Genomic DNA, 17,661 nt, shown 5'->3' on the forward strand with positions numbered 1-17,661 from the left:
TAGTGCGAGAAGGGCGCCAAGAGAGCTTTTCGATGTGAATAAACGCAATCGTGTGAATCTTTGTCAATTCTAACTCGAAAGCTTCAGCGATGAAACTAAAGTTGTTTTGAGGGAGCGTAGACACGATTGATGAAATCGGGGCCCATAACTTTGAGCCAGAATCCAAAAGGTTTAGTATGAAGCGGAAACGACACGAATCACCAGTGGAAACGAAATTCAAGATTCAACCTTCGGCAGAAAAACGTGATGGTAAGCGTTTTGGGGATGCAAAAGGGTCTATATTGCAACATTGTCCCTTAGAAATGTTGGTTAACAAAGGGAAACCAGCAATTCGTAACAAACGCCGATGTCTATTATTGTAAGACAAATCACGCCCATATTCAGCCACCCACACATAGATAGATAGATAGATAGATAGATAGATAGATAGATAGATAGATAGATAGATAGATAGATAGATAGAGAGATAGATAGATTGATAAAGCAATAGATTGATAGATAGTTAGATTACCTTATAATAAAGCACCGTTAATTCCTAAGATACATGTAAAAACATGCAGAGTGAAACTGGTGTGAACTGTTCGTGTTATGCTTCGATGTCTGTAACTGTTTGCGTGTTTATTTGTAATGAAATGAAGAAAATTATCTATTAACACATCAACTATCAATGGTTGAAATTAAGAGTGTACACAGGTCAGGACTAGGTTCTTGTTCCATCATCCACGGTGATTGATTTCAATGATTTCCTATAATGAAAGTCTTCGGTATAGCGACCTCAATTGTTCTGCTTTTATATCTCCACTCACAGAAATACCAACATCACATCACGCTATCACCAGGTATTAAAACTACAACGTCACTATCACAAACACCGCAACAGCCTTACTGCTAACATCGGAACGACGTCAGTAACCACACAGCCGTATTTTCTGCGATCTTAGTGAAACGCATGTCTCTATTGAAGGCCCTTTTATTCTTCATAGCAATCAAAGGAGACATATTGGAAAATCTGGTTTATTTTCACTTCTGTGGAGAAACAGTCATATTAGTAAACAGTCTTGAACTGAGTTGATGGTTCTGTCTTTTGCTCATTTATGGACAGTCTATACGGTTTGATTATTTATGGACTGGCCTAAGTCTGTAAGTAATACTGATCAGAGAAATTAGGAGAGAAAGCAGTGGCCAGTACTGACAGTTACGAAGTGTTCAGACATCTGAAGACACAACTGTGGGTAATAGAGGGTAATATTGACGGTAGAAGACAGTAAGGGAAACAGTGAAAAAGTTGTGACATTCACGAACCATCCTAACAAGAAGTCCTTACAGAACCACCTGAAGTGTGCGCTCTCCGCCCTACCTCACTGAAAGTAAGTGTGCTTTCTATCACATTGCATTTTGTGTGTTCGGGTACGTGTTATGGCTAAGATATGTTGCAGTTAATATTAGAGTGTGTGTGTGTGTGACAACAGTTGAAATAAGGATGATTCTGCGTGCAAACGCCAATCTTGCGCTCTTCCAATGTTTGTATCGAGTAAACGCTCTCTCTCTCTCTCTCTCTCTCTTTCACACACACACACACACTGTTTCCCTCCCCTTCTTCTCTCTCACAGCTATATATATATATATATATATATATATATATATATATATATATATATATATGTATGTATGTACGTATGTGTGTATATATATATATATATTTATATATGTATGTATGTATGTATGTATGTATGTATGTATGTATGTATGTATGTATGTATGTACTTACATACATAAAGACAGACACCAAATATAGCGAAAAGTGCTTTACAGTGTAATCCGGATAGGTATAGAAAGAAAGGTAGGCCTAAGATCTCATGGCGTAGATCAACACAGAAGGAACTAGAGAAAGGGGGACATTCATAGAAGAGTATAAGTACAGAAGTGAAAAATTATGCGACATGGAATTCAACTCTAAGTGGCCTATACTCCGCGTTGGAGGGTTAAAGGCAGGAAAAAAAACATACGTATGGAGCGAGTGACCAATCAAAGTCATTAATTTCGCATGTTAAACAGATTAATTTCGGTCAGGAGAATTACGAAGGAAAAATGAGAGTGGACATTAAGCTAACAGTGAAGGAAATACATATTGAATTACCTCGATCTATTTAACTTGAGCCATTTCTTTTTATTATGTGTGTATGTGCGTGCGTGTGTGGTCGTAAGCGTATGTGGTGGTATGTGTGTGCTACATGCTCATTTATTTTACAGGTGAAACTGGTGATTTATAAAAACCATACAGATGTGGTAACTATAATATTTGATGGACGAAATACAACCCTTCAAAGCTGGTTCTCTCACGAAAAGTTGAAAAATTCACCGTGGAACAACCTAGCTTCAGCCACCGGAGTTCAATTCTCAATTGAGGGATTTAGGTATGCAAATATATTTTTCATCATCTTTTATTTTGTTATGTAGAGACCTATAGTGTTAAAAAAAGTCACTTTGCGTACGCTATAGATAAATTTTAACACTATACATTTCGACGCGACACTTTCTGGGGATGAACAACGCATCTCCAGGCTTTCAACATTATATCTTCATTTATTATAATATACAGAATGCAATTTTGAACTAATACTGCTTCCGCCCGTAATAATGAAATACATCCTGCCTCTTGACTAACAGCAACGCTGGTGATTTGTTAATCACTGTTTTTCTATACCGAGGCTAAATAGGTCTGCGCATGCGGTTGTCAATGACTACTTCATATTGATGTTTTGAAAGAAACAGGAATACGTACAGCGGGAAGACCGAAAATGTCTTGAAAGTCATAACGTGCCGACGGGAAATAATATCACTAGGTGAGACGAGCTGACACTGAATCAGCTTCGCTGACTGACAGGTGACGCTCATTTAGAGAATGCGCGGGCTAAAACTACGCACATTCACTAGTCAGTTAAGGTGAGACAGTGTCACGTGACAACTTTCTGCTGCTTCCTGCTGGAGCCTCGGGGTCAGTTATTTAAAGGGAGAATTTTGACAAGTCTGTCATTCAACGGCTGACACCGGTTTGGAGTGGTTGGTTTTTTGCGAGCTGCTGACTGTTCGTTGAGCGTCGAATTTGTTGTTGTTGTTGAACGTTTCGGTTTGAGGTTTTTTTTTATCGTTGTCTGTCTGTGTTGAGACAGACAACGATAAAAAAGGGACTGCCCCTCCCTAACGGGAGAGATGGCAGGAAGAAATTTGTTTGAAAGTTTGTCGGAATTGTCAACGTCTGAGGAGGAACTAGAAAGAGCAGTGAAAGAATGGATAAGAAGCTTGAAAATACGTATGCAGGAGTAACGAAGAAGAAGTCGGAAGAAAAGGGGATAGACCTGGTTAAACTGCCAGGTTTCCAGGAATTTATGAAAGACGAAGACGGTGAAGTCGAACTGTCACCACCAACAAAGCGTGGGGAGTGGTTCGAACGCAGGACCCTCAAATATAGAATGTAAGATAGTAAGCATGGAAATTATTGAAGAGGGGCTAAAACAGACAGAGAGGGAAATTGTTTATTTGACAAGAGGAATGGAATACGGTACAGCGACGGTGCAATATAGGAGCGAGAGTGTCGCAAGAAAAATGGCAGCCAAGGCAGTAAGAACGGAGAAGGTGTACCTACTACCTTTCGTACCTAAACAGGAGAACTACGAGAATTAGGGTGGAGGGAATTATCCCACACCTAGAGGGAGAATATATAGCAGCAGCTGTGGTTAAAGGAAATGAAGAAAAGGTAGACATCCTCCATGCCACCATAAAATATGAAGGCTGGAGGGGTGCTACCCTGGACATGAACGTACAGGCGGAGATCAAAACGCTAGAAGGATTAACAGAAGATATAAGAATGGGAAACATCATCATGAGAGTGTGGGTGGAGGGCAGGGCCCCGCGCTGTTATAAGTGTGGTCAGAGAGGCCACATAAGAGCCAACTGCCCTCCCCCACCAAAGGAAAAGGAAATCGTTGCGGAACCCCAAAAGAGGAAGAAACGAAAGAAGAAGAGAACCATACAGAAGAAGAGGAGATCCAGCAAGAGTGGGAAGAAGGAAGCAAAAGAAGAAAGAGAAGAAGGAGAAAAGCAAACAGTACGGAACCCCAATCCACCCCAAAACCACCCTCACCCTCTCAGTCCCACCCTTCCCCTGCAGACAGTGAACCCACCCACTCCCCACCAACAAGAAAACAGAAAAAAGATACACACAGTCAAGACACTAAAAAAGAACCCAGGCCCAACGTTTTATGTATTGCAGGAAATGAGGAGATAAAAGAGACAATGACGGACTACCAATGGTGTGATGGGGGAGGGAAAAGTTGTGCAGTAATTCCAAAGGAACAATTAGATGAGTTTATGGAAAGGTGCGAAAGGATGAACTGGGGAATAATTGAAGTGGATATGGAGGAAGAGATAAAAGAATTGGAAGAGAGATTTGAGAGAAGGATAGAGGTGAAGACATATTTTATTAGGGCTGAGCAAGACTGAAGTACAGGTAAGTGATGCTAGCGGATGGGGCCGTTAGCACCACTTTCATATATCATTTTCATTGATTCATTTTACCCGTAACTATGTAATTGTGATGTTCTATGTCCCCAATGTTTGTAGCGTCCCCTCTATGTAGCCCTTAGTGCGTAATAAAAAATCACAGTCACCGGCTGACACTCGCTGACGAAACATCGAAGAGGCCAGGGAACAGATGAAAGAAGACATGCACACAACACCAGAGCTGAAGACATCCCCGAGAGGGCGGGGGCATCCCGTCACGTCAAAGCGGTAGCGGAGTAGGGGCCGAAACAGAACGTGGTTCCTCCTGATGATGTCTTGAGCTAATGGATCCTACATAGGAGGTGTTGTGGTATCAGACCACGAAACACGGTTGTAATTCCTCCTAGCAATTCCACCGCCGCTGAAAAAGGTTATTTCTCTATTGCTAATATATTTCCGTATTTTTAACAACACACTTTTAAATTAAATGTTTTCCCGTGACAAACAGCTCAGTTTCCTGGATTTCACATCAAGAAGCATGTTTCAAAGTGGGAAACACGAAAATATATTTTCACCTTAATGTGCTCTTTTACTTATTTCAGTCATTTGATTGTGGCCAAGATGGAGCACTGCCTTTAGTCGAGCAAATCGAACCCAGGATTTATTTATTGTAAGCGTAGTACTTATTCGATCGGGTTCTTTTGCCGAACCGCTAAGTTACGGTTGTCAAGGGATGTTGGGGCGACAAACACACACACACACACACACTAACACACACATACACACACACACATACACACACACACACAAACACACACACACACACACACAAACACACACACACAAACATACACATACACACACACACACACCTTCACAAATATATATATATATACATATATACGACGGGCTTCTTTCAGTTTCCGTCTACCAAATCCACTCACAAGGCTTTGGTCGGCCCGAGGCTATAGTAGAAGACACTTGCCCAAGGTGCTACGCAGTAGGACTGAACCCGGAAGCATGTGGTTGGTAAGCAAGCTACTTACCACACAGCCACTTTACCATAATTTTATTTATTTGCATGTGTTGGGTGTAAATATTTTTATGTTCCGCTATATTAGACCCTGAATCAGTTCAATGCTTCACTCTTGCAACTCCTACGACGACGCTGATAGGAGACTGCAACGTTCCTTGCTGTTCTTTTGGATCCATCAATGATGCAGAGAGCAGGGACACACGGCTTGGGTAACAACCTGTCCTCCATGCCACAAGAACCAGGCTTGGGTTAAATCGAACTCTCTGTACTAGAGGGGTAAAACCGGACAACACAGCGGAGAGAAAGAACCTAAAAACTCAAACAGCATAGGAACAATATACAAGTGATACTGGCAACTGAGCATAGATCTGTTCAGACCAGACGAGGCTTTTCCAGTTGGTAGTAATTCTAGGGCCTTCATTCATGACCATTAATAACAGGGACCACAGAATATAGGCGCAGGCACAGCTGTAAGATTAAGGAGATCGCTTGGTAATCACATGCTTCCCGGTTCAATCCTACTGAGCGGCTATTTGGGCAAGTGTCTTCTAGTATTGGCCCGGCCAACCAATGCCTAGAGACGGAATCTGGTAGCCGGAAAGTATGTGGAAGCCCTTTGCATCTATCTATCTATCTATCTATCTATCTATCTATCTATCTATCTATCTATCTATCTATCTATCTATCTCTCTATCTCTCTATCTATCTATCTATCTAACTATCTATCTATCTGTCTGTCTGCTTGCCTGCCTATCTGTCTGCCTGCCTGTCTGTCTATCTATCTGTCTGTCTGTCTTTCTGTATGTATGTATGTATATATACATACATACATACATATGTATATATATATTTAGCTAGTTAGCTAGCTGTGAGAGACAAGAAGGGGAGGGAAACAGTGTGTGTGTGTGTGTGAGAGAGAGAGAGAGAGAGCGTTTACTCGATACAACAATTGAAAGAGCGCAAGATTGGCGTTTGCATGCGCAATCACCCTTATTTCAACTGTTGTCACACACCCACACACTCTAATATTAACTCCAACATATCCTAGCCATAACACATACCCAAACACATAAAATGCAATGTGATAGAAAGCACACTTACTTTCAGTGAGGTAGGGCGGAGAGCGTATACTTCAGGTGGTTCTGTAAGGACTTCTTGTAAGGATGGTTCGTGAATGTCACACCTTTATCACTGTTTCCCTTACTGTCTTCTCCCGTCAATATTACCCTCTATTACCCACAGTTGTGTCTTCAGATGTCTGAACACTTCGTAACCGTCAGTACTGGCCACTGCTTTCTCTCCTAATTTCTCTTATCAGTATTACTTACAGACTTAGACCTGTCCATAAATAATCAACCCGTATAGACTGTCCATAAATGAGCAAAACGCAGAACCATCAACTCAGTTCAAGACTGTTTACTAATTTGACTGTTTATCCACAGAAGTAAAAATACACCAGATTTTCCAATATGTACCCTTTGAATGCTAAGAAGAATAAAAGGGCCTTCAATAGAGACATGCGTTTCACTAAGCTCGCAGAAAATACGGCGGTGTGGTTACTGACGTCGTTCCGATGTTAGCAGTAAGGCTGTTGCGCTGTTTGTGATAGTGACGTTGTAGTTTTAATACCTGGTGATAGCGTGATGTGATGTTGGTGTTTCTGTGAGTGGAGATATAAAAGCAGAACAATTGTGGTCGCTATACCGAAGACTTTCATTATAGGAAATCATTGAAATCAATCACCGTGGATGATGGAACAAGAACCTAGTCCTGACCTGTGTACACTCTTAATTTCAACCATTGATAGTTGATGTGTTAATAGATAATTTTCTTCATTTCATGACAAATAAACACGCAAACAGTTACAGACATCGAAGCATAACACGAACAGTTCTCACCAGTTTCACTCTGCATGTTTTTACATGTATCTTAGGAATTAACGGTGCTTTGTTATAAGGTAATCTATCTATCTATCTATCTATCTATCTATCTATCTATCTATCTATCTATCTATCTATCTATTGCTTTATCAATCAATCTATCTATCTATCTCTCTATCTATCTATCTATCTATCTATCTATCAATATATCTATCTATCTATCTATCTATCTATCTACTATCTATGTGTGGGTGGCTGATTATGGGCGTGCATTGTCTTACAACAATAGACATCGGCGTTAGTTACGAATTGCTGGCTTCCCTTTGTTAACCAACATTTCACTGTAGACCCCTTTTAAGGGACAATGTTGCAATAAAGAACCTTTTGCATCCCCCAAAACGCTTAGCATTACATTTTTCTGCCGAAGGTTGAATCTTGAATTTCTTTTCCACTGGTGATTCGTTTCGTTTCCGCTTCATACTAAACCTTTTCGATTCTGGCTCAAAGTTATGTGCCCCGATTTCATCAATCGTGTCTACTCTCACTCAAAACAACTTTAACTTCATCGCTGAAGCGTTCGAGTTAGAATTGACAAAAATCCACACGATTGCGCTAATACACATCGAAAAGCTCTCTTGGCGCCCTTCTCGTACTAACTCCGCAGAACCGAAGCTTGTCGCGGATGCAGAACGATAATAATTTGCAGAGAATAAGCCATCTCATTAATGGGCAATCGTTGGTTCGCCAGAAGCATTTCTGTAGATTGTTGAATCTCCACGTCACCGGAGACGGTTAATGGGTGTCCTTATCACTCCCCGTATTTCACGCTTGTCCGGCCATTTAAAACTTCTCGCTATTCTCGTAAATACTTCTACGCAGTAGAGCGCTGTTCCTTAATTGTATTGAAAGCCTGCGAAGAATTTCAGCCGCTGACACACATTCAGATTAGAGAAGCAGTTTCACTGATCACTATTTTCCCTTGGTGCACACTTCCAGTAGAGCTGCCACGTTTGTTCTGTAACACAAGAATGGAAACTGTTGAGAGATCAAAGTGAAACGTCGGTCACGAAATCAGAAGAGTACCACCCTTTAACACGCCACTGATGAAGCTAGAGCGACCAACCGAAAGACTGTTTAGGGGAAACGCCGGATATTGTTTCACTTTCCTTTGTATAATTAGTATCATTGTTCTGATCTCTTTGATTTGCTGAAAGCCTTCCCCCATATCCTCTTTCTTTACTACCCACAAGGGGTTAAACACAGAAGGGACAAACAAAGACAGACAAACGGATGAAGTCGATTATATCGACCACATTGCGTTACTGGTACTTATTTAATCGACCCCGAAAGGATGAAAAGTAAAGTCGACCTCGGCGGAATTTGAACTCAGAAAGTAGCGCAGACGAAATATCTATTTTTTTATTACCCACAAGGGGCTAAACACAGAGGGGACAAACAAGGACAGACAAACGGATTAAGTCGATAATATCGACCCCAGTGCGAAACTGGTACTTAATTTATCGACCCTGAAAGGATGAAAGACAAAGTGGGACTCGGCGGAATTTGAACTCAGAACGTAGCGCAGACGAAATACCTATTTCTTTACTACCCACAAGGGGCTAAACACAGAGGGGACAAACAAGGACAGACAAACGGATTAAGTCGATTATATCGACCCAAGTGCGTAATTGATACTTATTTAATCGACCCCGAAATGATGAAAGGTAAGGTCGACCGCGGCGGAATTTGAACTCAGAAAGTAGCAGCAAACGAAATACTGCTAAGCATTTCACCCGGCGTGCTAACGTTTCTGCCAGTTTTCTCCAACATCACAGAGATAAAACCGCAGATATCTACACACACGCACAACGCATGCAGGTACGCCTGTGCGCGCATGCACGTGTATACGCGCACGCTCGCACACACACACATACACACACATCTCTTTTACATATAGTCAGGACAGTCGTGAACTGGAACAACAACAACAGCTCTCAGAAAGAGAGAAAAAGAATCGCAACTCAAAAGACCGATGTTGGATACAATATTTAGATGGATTCTTTATTAACAGGTAAAACGTGACTTATGTGCATCACCAGTGGTGGTCAGCTGGATTGGGTGAATGTTAACAACAACAACAGCTGGAATGAGAGAAAGAGAATCACAACTCAAAAGACCGATGTTGGATGGAATATTTGTGTGGATTCTTTATTAAAAGGTAAAACGTGACTTATGTGGATCACCAGTGGTGGTCAACTGGATTGGATGGACGTTAACAACATCAATAGTATCAATGGATATCAAGTGCTGGGTTAGTTCTGCTGCCTCAGGCGGATGAATATGGCCATGGAGTCTGCTAATGCATAACCTGCAAGTAACAAATAACGACATCAACAACAAAAAGACATTCAAATATATCATGGGAAGCCTTTATACGTGGTCATTCGAATTACTAGAAATAGCAGTCGATTCTCGGTCAGAATGCTTTTTCATAAATCAGCTCAATCAAGCTTATTGGTTCCTGAACAATAAGTACAAAATTAACATTTAGTACTACTACTCACAGTAAGACACACACCACACACACACACACACACACACGCACACACACACACACACACACACACACACGCAGAAGATTCAATATCACTTACTGTTGTTCCATATGACTTTCGATTTTGTATCAGAATAACGAATTGAAGGGTAGTGATCTGACTTTTCGTACTGACAGTCAAGTGGTCCCTCATTGATGGTCAACCAGCCTCTGTCCCCTTCACAAAAACCATGTAATGTTATATAGAAGCGACGTACATGTCTAAGGAGAAAAAGAAAAAAAAACTTGTTTGGGTTTCAGAATATGAAAATCTAAACATCTATTAAATAGACTAGTATGTCCGCTACACGCAATTGAATTAGTCAGTGTTTAATTAAAAATAGCCATCTGTGTATCATACTAAATGTGTATACACATAAAGTTGTGGGTTTAAACACTCACACACATAAAAACACATATATGCACTGAAACACGCACACACGCACACACGTACGCGCACACACACACACACATACACACACACACACACATACACACACACACATGCTCACACAAACACGCAGAAATGCGCAAATGTCAATACACCAACAAAGGCGAAATTACACACGAGGCAAACACTTTGGTACAAAAATAAATAAATCCACAAACGGCCACAAATATACGAGCGATAACATTTTCCTGTATTAAACATCTTATCAAAGCGCTAAATAAATATAGAATGAATTCTAGTCAAAATAAATAATATAACGGAACATAAAAATATCTAAACCCAACGCATACAAATATATATAATTATGGTAAAGTGGCTGTGTGGTAAGTAGCTTGCTTACCAACAACATCCTTCCGGGTTCAGTCCTACTGCGTAGCACCTTGGGCAAGTGTTTTTACTCTAACCTCGGGCCGACAAAAGCCTTGTGAGTGGATTTGGTAGACGGAAACTGAAAGAAGCCCGTCGTATATATGTATATATATATATATATATGTGTGCGTGTGTGTGTGTGTGTGTTTGTGTGTGTGTGTGTGTGTGTGTGTGTGTGTGTGTGTTTGTCGCCCCAACATCTCTTGACAACCGTAACTTAGCGGTTCGGCAAAAGAGACCGATAGAATAAGTATTAGGCTTGCAAAAAATAAGTCCTGTGTCGATTTGCTCGACTAAAGGCAGTGCTCCAGCTTGGCCACAGTCAAATGACTGAAACAAGTAAATGAGCACATTAAGGTGTAAATATATTTTCGTGTTTACCACTTTGAAACATGCTTCTTGATGTGAAATCCAGGAAACTGAGCTGTTTGTCACGGGAAAACATTTAATTTAAAAGTGTGTTGTTAAAAATACGGAAATATATTAGCAATAGAGAAATAACCTTTTTCAGCGGCGGTGGAATTGCTAGGAGGAATTACAACCGTGTTTCGCGGTCTGATACCACAACACCTCCTATGTAGGATCCAGTTAGCTCAAGACATCATCAGGAGGAACCACGTCCGGTTTCGGCCCCTACTCCTCTACCGTTTTGACGTGGCGGGAGCCCCCCGCCCTTTCGGGAATGTCTTCAGCTCTGGTGTTGGGTGCATGTCTTCTTTCTTCTGTTCCCGGGCTTCTTCGATGTATCGTCAGCGAGTGTCAGCCGGTGACTGACAGACTTGTCAAAATTCTCCCTTTAAATACCTACCGCGAGGCTCCAGCAGGAAGCAGCAGCAAGTTGTCACGTGACACTGTCTCACCTTAACTGAGTAGTGAAGGCGCGTTGTTTTAGCCCGCGCATTCTCTAAACGACCGTCACCTGTCAGTCAGCGAAGCTGATTCAGTGTCAGCTCGTCTCACCTAGTAATATTATTTCCCGCCGGCATGTTATGACTTTCAAGACATTTTCGGTCTTCCCGCTGTACGTATTCCTGTTTCTTTCAAAACATCAATAGAAAGTAGTCATTGACATCCGCATGCGCAGACCTATTTAGCCTCGGTATAGAAAAACAGTGATTAATAAATCACCAGCGTTGCTGTTAGTCAATAGGCAGAATATATTTCATTATTACGGGCGGAAGCAGTATTATTTCAAATTTGCATTCTGTATGTTATAATAAATGAAGATATAATGTTGAAAGCCTAGAGATGCGTTGTTCATCCCCAGAAAGTGTCGCGTCGAAATGTATAGTGTTAAAATTTATCTCTAGCGTACGGAAAGTGACTTTTTTTTAACACTATAGGTCTCTACAAAACAAAATAAAAGAAGATGAAATATATATTAGCATACCGATATCACTCAATTGAGAATTGAACTCCGGTGGCTGAAGCTAGGTCGTTCCACGGTGAAGTTTTCAACTTTTCGTGAGAGAACCAGCTTTGAAGGTTTGTATTTCGTCCATCAAATATTATAGTTACCACATCTGTTTTGTTTTTATAAATCACCAGTTTCACCTGTAAAATAAATGAGCATGTAGCACACACTTACAACCATATACGCTTACAACCACACACGCACGCACATACACACATAATAAAAATAAGTGGATCAAGTTAAATAGATCGAGGTAATTCAATACGTATTTCTTTCACTGTTAGCTTAATGTCCACTCTCATTTTTACTTCATAATTCTCTTGACCGAAATTAATCTGTTTAACATGCGAAATTGATGACTTTGATTGGTCACTCGCTCCATACGTATGTTTTTTTTTTCCTGCCTTTAACCCTCCAACGCGGAGTATAGGCCACTTAGTGTTGAATTCCATGTCGCATAATTTTTCACTTCTGTACTTATATTCTGCCATGAATGTCCCCCTTTCTCTAGTTCCTTCTGTGTTGATCTACGCCATGAGTTCTTATGCCTACCTTTCTTTCTATATCCATCCGGATTACACTGTAAACCACTTTTCACTACATTTGGTGTGTCTTTTATAATTGTGCTACGAATCTACTACCACTTTTTCTTAAATATTTACTCCCTAATCGAAAATTTATTTGTTCTTTGCCATAGCTCCATATTGCTTGTGTGTTCGGGTCATCTAATTTTAAGTATACTACGCAAGCATCTGTTGATGAATTATTGTATTTGCTGATTTGGCGTATCTTGCTATCTCTAAATGAATCATATAATATAATTAATCTCACTTCACTCATATGCTACCATGATACTATCTGGTATATATCACTTAACCTTCAATACAGTATGACCTCGGAGTTATCCCAGTTACCTGAGCTACCTTCTAGAAGGATGCTTTAACAAAGGCTAGAAGTCCTTCATTCCCAATGGTTTAACCGCGTGATCGGGTACTCAGTCCGATTATTTCTATGTCCCCGCGCATGATACATCCTTAATACATTTATTGGATGACCATTGACTCTCAAGAGTACCTCCGCCCTTTGACGGGTTTTGTTTTTCATCCCGCAGGGTGTCCAATAAACACCCTCCTCACAAAGCAAGCTTGGTGGGGTTGCCGGTTTAGTCGCAGACGGCCCGACTATGCAACAGGCTGTGCTGGGTTACATGTTACCAGTAGCACTCGAAAGTGACCTGACATATATACATACATACATACATAAATACAAACGTACACACATGCATATATTCATACAAACGTAACACATGCATACACACACATATATGTATATATACATGCATACACATATATGCATACACACATACATACATGTATGCATATATACATACGTATGTGTATACACATGCACACTAACGCACGCACATGCGCACAAACAAGCAGAAGGAACGCAGCCCTGATAACGGACAGGCTCAATGACTTTTGAAAGACGTAACGGAAATTTTAGAAAAAATAAGTAAAGGAGTGGAAATCGAACCGGTGCGTGTGTTAACTAATAAGGCACTAAAAAGAGAATGACTCTCCCCAGATACAATAAACTGTGCTTTAACACACAAATTCACATAAAGAATAACCAAATACAAAAACCATATCTACCTATCTATCTATCTATCTATCTATCTATCTAGCTAGCTAGCTAGCTATCTATCTATCTATCTATCTATCTATCTATCTATCTATCTATCTATCTGTCTGTCTGTCTGTCTATTTATCTATCTATCTTTTTCAATCTCTCCAACAAGGGAGAGTCTTTCGTTCATGATAAATATTCTTATTACTGCGGTTTGCCGCAGATAAGATTCTTTACAACGGCGAGCTGGCAGAAACGTTAGCACGCCGGGAGAAATGCTTAGCGGTATTTCGTCTGCGTTACGTTGTGAGTTCAAATTCCGCCGAGGTCGACTTTGCCTTTCATTCTTTCGGGGTCGATAAATTAAGTACCAGTTACGCACTGGGGTCGATGTAATCGACTTAATACCTATGTCGGTCCTTGTTTGTCCTCTCGGTGTTTAGCCCCTTGTGGGTAATAAAGAAATACGTATTTCGTCTGTGGTTACGTTCCGAGTTCAAATTTCGCCGAGGTCGACTTTGCCTTTCATCCTTTCGGGGTCAGTAAATTAAGTACCAGTTATGCACCGGGGTCAATGTAATCGACTTAATCCGTTTGTCTGTCCTTGTTTGTCCCCTCTGTGTTTAGCCCCTTGTGGGTAGTAAATGGGAAAAAAAAGGAAAAAAAAATTCCTTACAACACTACTTCGTCAACCTAATAAATAAATTCTAGAAATCAAATATATTACAAACATAATTGAATTGATCTAAAAGCCGGTTAATCATTATAACGATTATGAAGACAATGATGTGTTGCGCACTCGCGCGTTTGTGCATGCATAAACATACATACCTCATCAATTGGAAGATTGTTCCAGAAATTTAGGAAAGGATGTCGGAAGAAGTTAGGACAAAAGGTACCATTGCATTTGTCCACATTCCAGGTTGAAGGAAGTCCTATATTCAGGAATGAATTATAGACTTTCGAACCAGCTCCCTTTGATATGGCATATACTTTGATCCATTTGCTATCTGAAATAATAATTATAACAACAATAGTAATAATAATGATGATAGAGGTATCAGCACCTAGCTATCAACACGGTTAAAAAAGATTGGTGCACGTGTGAAGGTGGAACACCTTCAAAGAATAAGCATTGCTTGGAACTGTAAGAATTCTTTGCAGAGTTCTTGAAGCATGGCCAGTAAATAAGCGTCACCTTAGTCTGCTAAGCTGTGGACAGCTGACACGTTCCATCATAACCAGCAAAATAAGTTGTGAGATTTCATATAATAATAATAACAACAACAACAACAACAACAACAACAACAATAACAACAATAATAATAATTATAATAATAATAATAATAATAATAATAATAATAATATTAATAATAATAATAATAAAAATGATAATAATAATAAATACCCTGATGCAGTACCTGACAGTGGCTCTCATGGCTTCTGATCTTAAGTGATTGGAAGTGTTATCTTACGAATAGCAAAGGACCACGTTTCGGACTTCTCCCACTACTGAGACGAAGACCGCTTCGCTCAACAAACAAACAAACAAAACACAACAACAATATTAATATTGATTTCAAATTTTGGCACAAGGCCAGCAAATTATTGGAGAGAAAAGTAAGTCGATTTCATTGACCTCACTCTTCAACTGGTACCGCAAAAAGCAAAATAAAAAAGAACAAAAGAAAAACAGCAATAATAAAAAAGATTCACTTACTTCTATAGAAGGAAATCTCGTTCTTGTTATTCGTGCTGACGACTGTCATTATATTTTTCGGTGAGTAATTCTTACAAGCATGGCTGACTTTGTTGTAAGTGAAAAATTGCGATTGGCTCCTCTGAGCGAGCGCGGTGCAGTCGAGGAGGTTTCGTGTTGAGGAGAATTGTTCTGTTGGAGGTGTCCCAATATAACCATAGGAATAACCAGTTCCCAAACGTTTGTAGTAGCCATCAAGTTCCTGATCTGAGGTAACAACCAGAATTGTTGTAAGGGTTAACAGCAGCACTGCCATTGCAGCTGGACGAGTAAAAGCTGACTGGAACATTCTTGACTCTATGATTGCTAAACTTAGACAGAAGCGGGAAAGAAATGGCATGAAAGAGAGAAGGAATGAGGTGGGGTGAAATATGAAGAGATTCAGCAATGAGACAAAATGAATTTTAATAAAGAGAGAACGGGGAAGAGAAAGACAAGGAGAGAAGAAAAAAGTTAGAGAGTAACAGAGAGAAATCCTGAAAAAGAAGAGAGAGATACAATGAGAAGATGGAAAGTGTTTGTGTGTGAGAGGAAGGTTGTTCGGAAGAGAAAACGCAAAAGGAATAACATATAATTTAGAATAAAAAATTTAAAATAAATTACGGTTATTGGTAAAAACGCAGGTCCTGGGGAAGATTTTAAGTTGTATTCGGGGAAGATTTTAAGTTGTATTACGGGGCCCTGGTTTGAGATATCCAGGGTTTTCAAGAATTGGTAGTAATTCTAGGGCCTTCATTCATGACCATTAATAACTGGGACTATAGAATATAGGTTCAGGCACAGCTGTAAGATTAAGGAGCTCGCTTGGTAATCACATGCTTCCCGGTTCAATCCCACTGAGCGGCTACTTGTGCAAGTGTCTTCTAGTATTGGCCCGGCCAACCAATGCCTAGAGAGGGAATCTGGTAGCCGGAAAGTATGTGGAAGCCCTTTGCATCTATCTATCTATCTATCTATCTATCTATCTATCTATCTATCTATCTATCTATCTATCTATCTATCTGTCTGTCTGCTTGCCTGCCTGTCTGTCTGTCTGTCTGTATGTATGTATATATATACATACATACATACATACATACATACATACATACATACATACATACATACATACATACATACATACATATATACACACATATATACATACATACATACACACACACACACATATATATATATAGCTAGTTAGCTAGCTGTGAGAGAGAAAGAAAGGAGGGAAACAGTGTGTGTGTGTGAGAGAGAGAAAGATATCCTAGCCATAACACGTACCCGAACACACAAAATGCAATGTGATAGAAAAACACTTACTTTCAGTGAGATAGGGCGGAGAGCGCACACTTTAGATATATCTATCTATCTATCTATCTATCTATCTATCTATCTATCTATCTATCTATCTATCTATATGTCTGTCTGCTTGCCTGCCTGTCTGTCTGTCTGTTTTTATGTATGTATATATATACATACATACATACGTACATACATACATCATACATACATACATACATATATATATATATATATATACACACATACATACATACATACATACATACATAGACACACACATATATATATATATATATAGCTAGTTAGCTAGCTGTGAGAGAGAACGAAACGAGGGAAACAGTGTGTGTGTGAGAGAGAGAGAGAGAGAGAGAGAGAGCGTTTACTCGATACAACAATTGAAAGAGCGCAAGATTGGCGTTTGCATGCGCAATCACCCTTATTTCAACTGTTGTCACACACACACTCTAATATTAACTGCAATATATCCTAGCCATAACACGTACCCAAACACATAAAATGCAATGTGATAGAAAGCACACTTACTTTCAGTGAGGTAGGGCGGAGAGCGTATACTTCAGGTGGTTCTGTAAGGACTTCCTGTAAGGACTTCCTGTAAGGATGGTTCGTGAATGTCACAACTTTTTCACTGTTTCCCTAACTGTCTTCTACCGTCAATATTACCCTCTATTACCCACAGTTGTGTCTTCAGATGTCTGAACACTTCGTAACCGTCAGTACTG

At 40.0% G+C, this 17,661-nt stretch overlaps 2 protein-coding genes across 4 annotated transcripts in view; both read right to left on the reverse strand.

Moving 5' to 3' along the window:
• LOC118768581 overlaps nucleotides 1-17,661 on the reverse strand; it is an 84,779-nt gene that overhangs the window by 32,753 nt on the left and 34,365 nt on the right. The window contains exons 1-4 of one of the 2 annotated variants that reach the window (XM_036515358.1): nucleotides 17,465-17,518; nucleotides 15,593-15,937; nucleotides 14,704-14,882; nucleotides 12,220-12,383 (exon numbers count right to left, since the gene is read on the reverse strand). In XM_036515358.1, coding sequence (XP_036371251.1) covers nucleotides 12,225-12,383; nucleotides 14,704-14,882; nucleotides 15,593-15,920 — 666 coding nt within the window. In that variant the 5' untranslated portion in view covers nucleotides 15,921-15,937; nucleotides 17,465-17,518 and the 3' untranslated portion in view covers nucleotides 12,220-12,224. Of the gene's footprint in view, nucleotides 1-12,219; nucleotides 12,384-14,703; nucleotides 14,883-15,592; nucleotides 15,938-17,464; nucleotides 17,519-17,661 lie in introns of those variants that run through there. The other variant, XM_036515359.1, reaches the window with a different exon arrangement.
• The window catches only part of LOC118768579, a 102,316-nt gene continuing 94,278 nt past the window's right edge, over nucleotides 9,624-17,661 (reverse strand). For both annotated transcript variants that reach the window (XM_036515354.1, XM_036515353.1), the window contains 2 exons: nucleotides 10,071-10,231; nucleotides 9,624-9,784 (listed from right to left, as the gene is read on the reverse strand). In XM_036515354.1, the coding sequence (XP_036371247.1) occupies nucleotides 9,729-9,784; nucleotides 10,071-10,231 (217 nt within the window). In that variant the 3' untranslated portion in view covers nucleotides 9,624-9,728. The remainder of the gene's footprint in view (nucleotides 9,785-10,070; nucleotides 10,232-17,661) is intronic.

This window comes from Octopus sinensis, linkage group LG30, assembly GCF_006345805.1.
Source record: "Octopus sinensis linkage group LG30, ASM634580v1, whole genome shotgun sequence".
Classification (NCBI taxonomy): domain Eukaryota; kingdom Metazoa; phylum Mollusca; class Cephalopoda; order Octopoda; family Octopodidae; genus Octopus; species Octopus sinensis.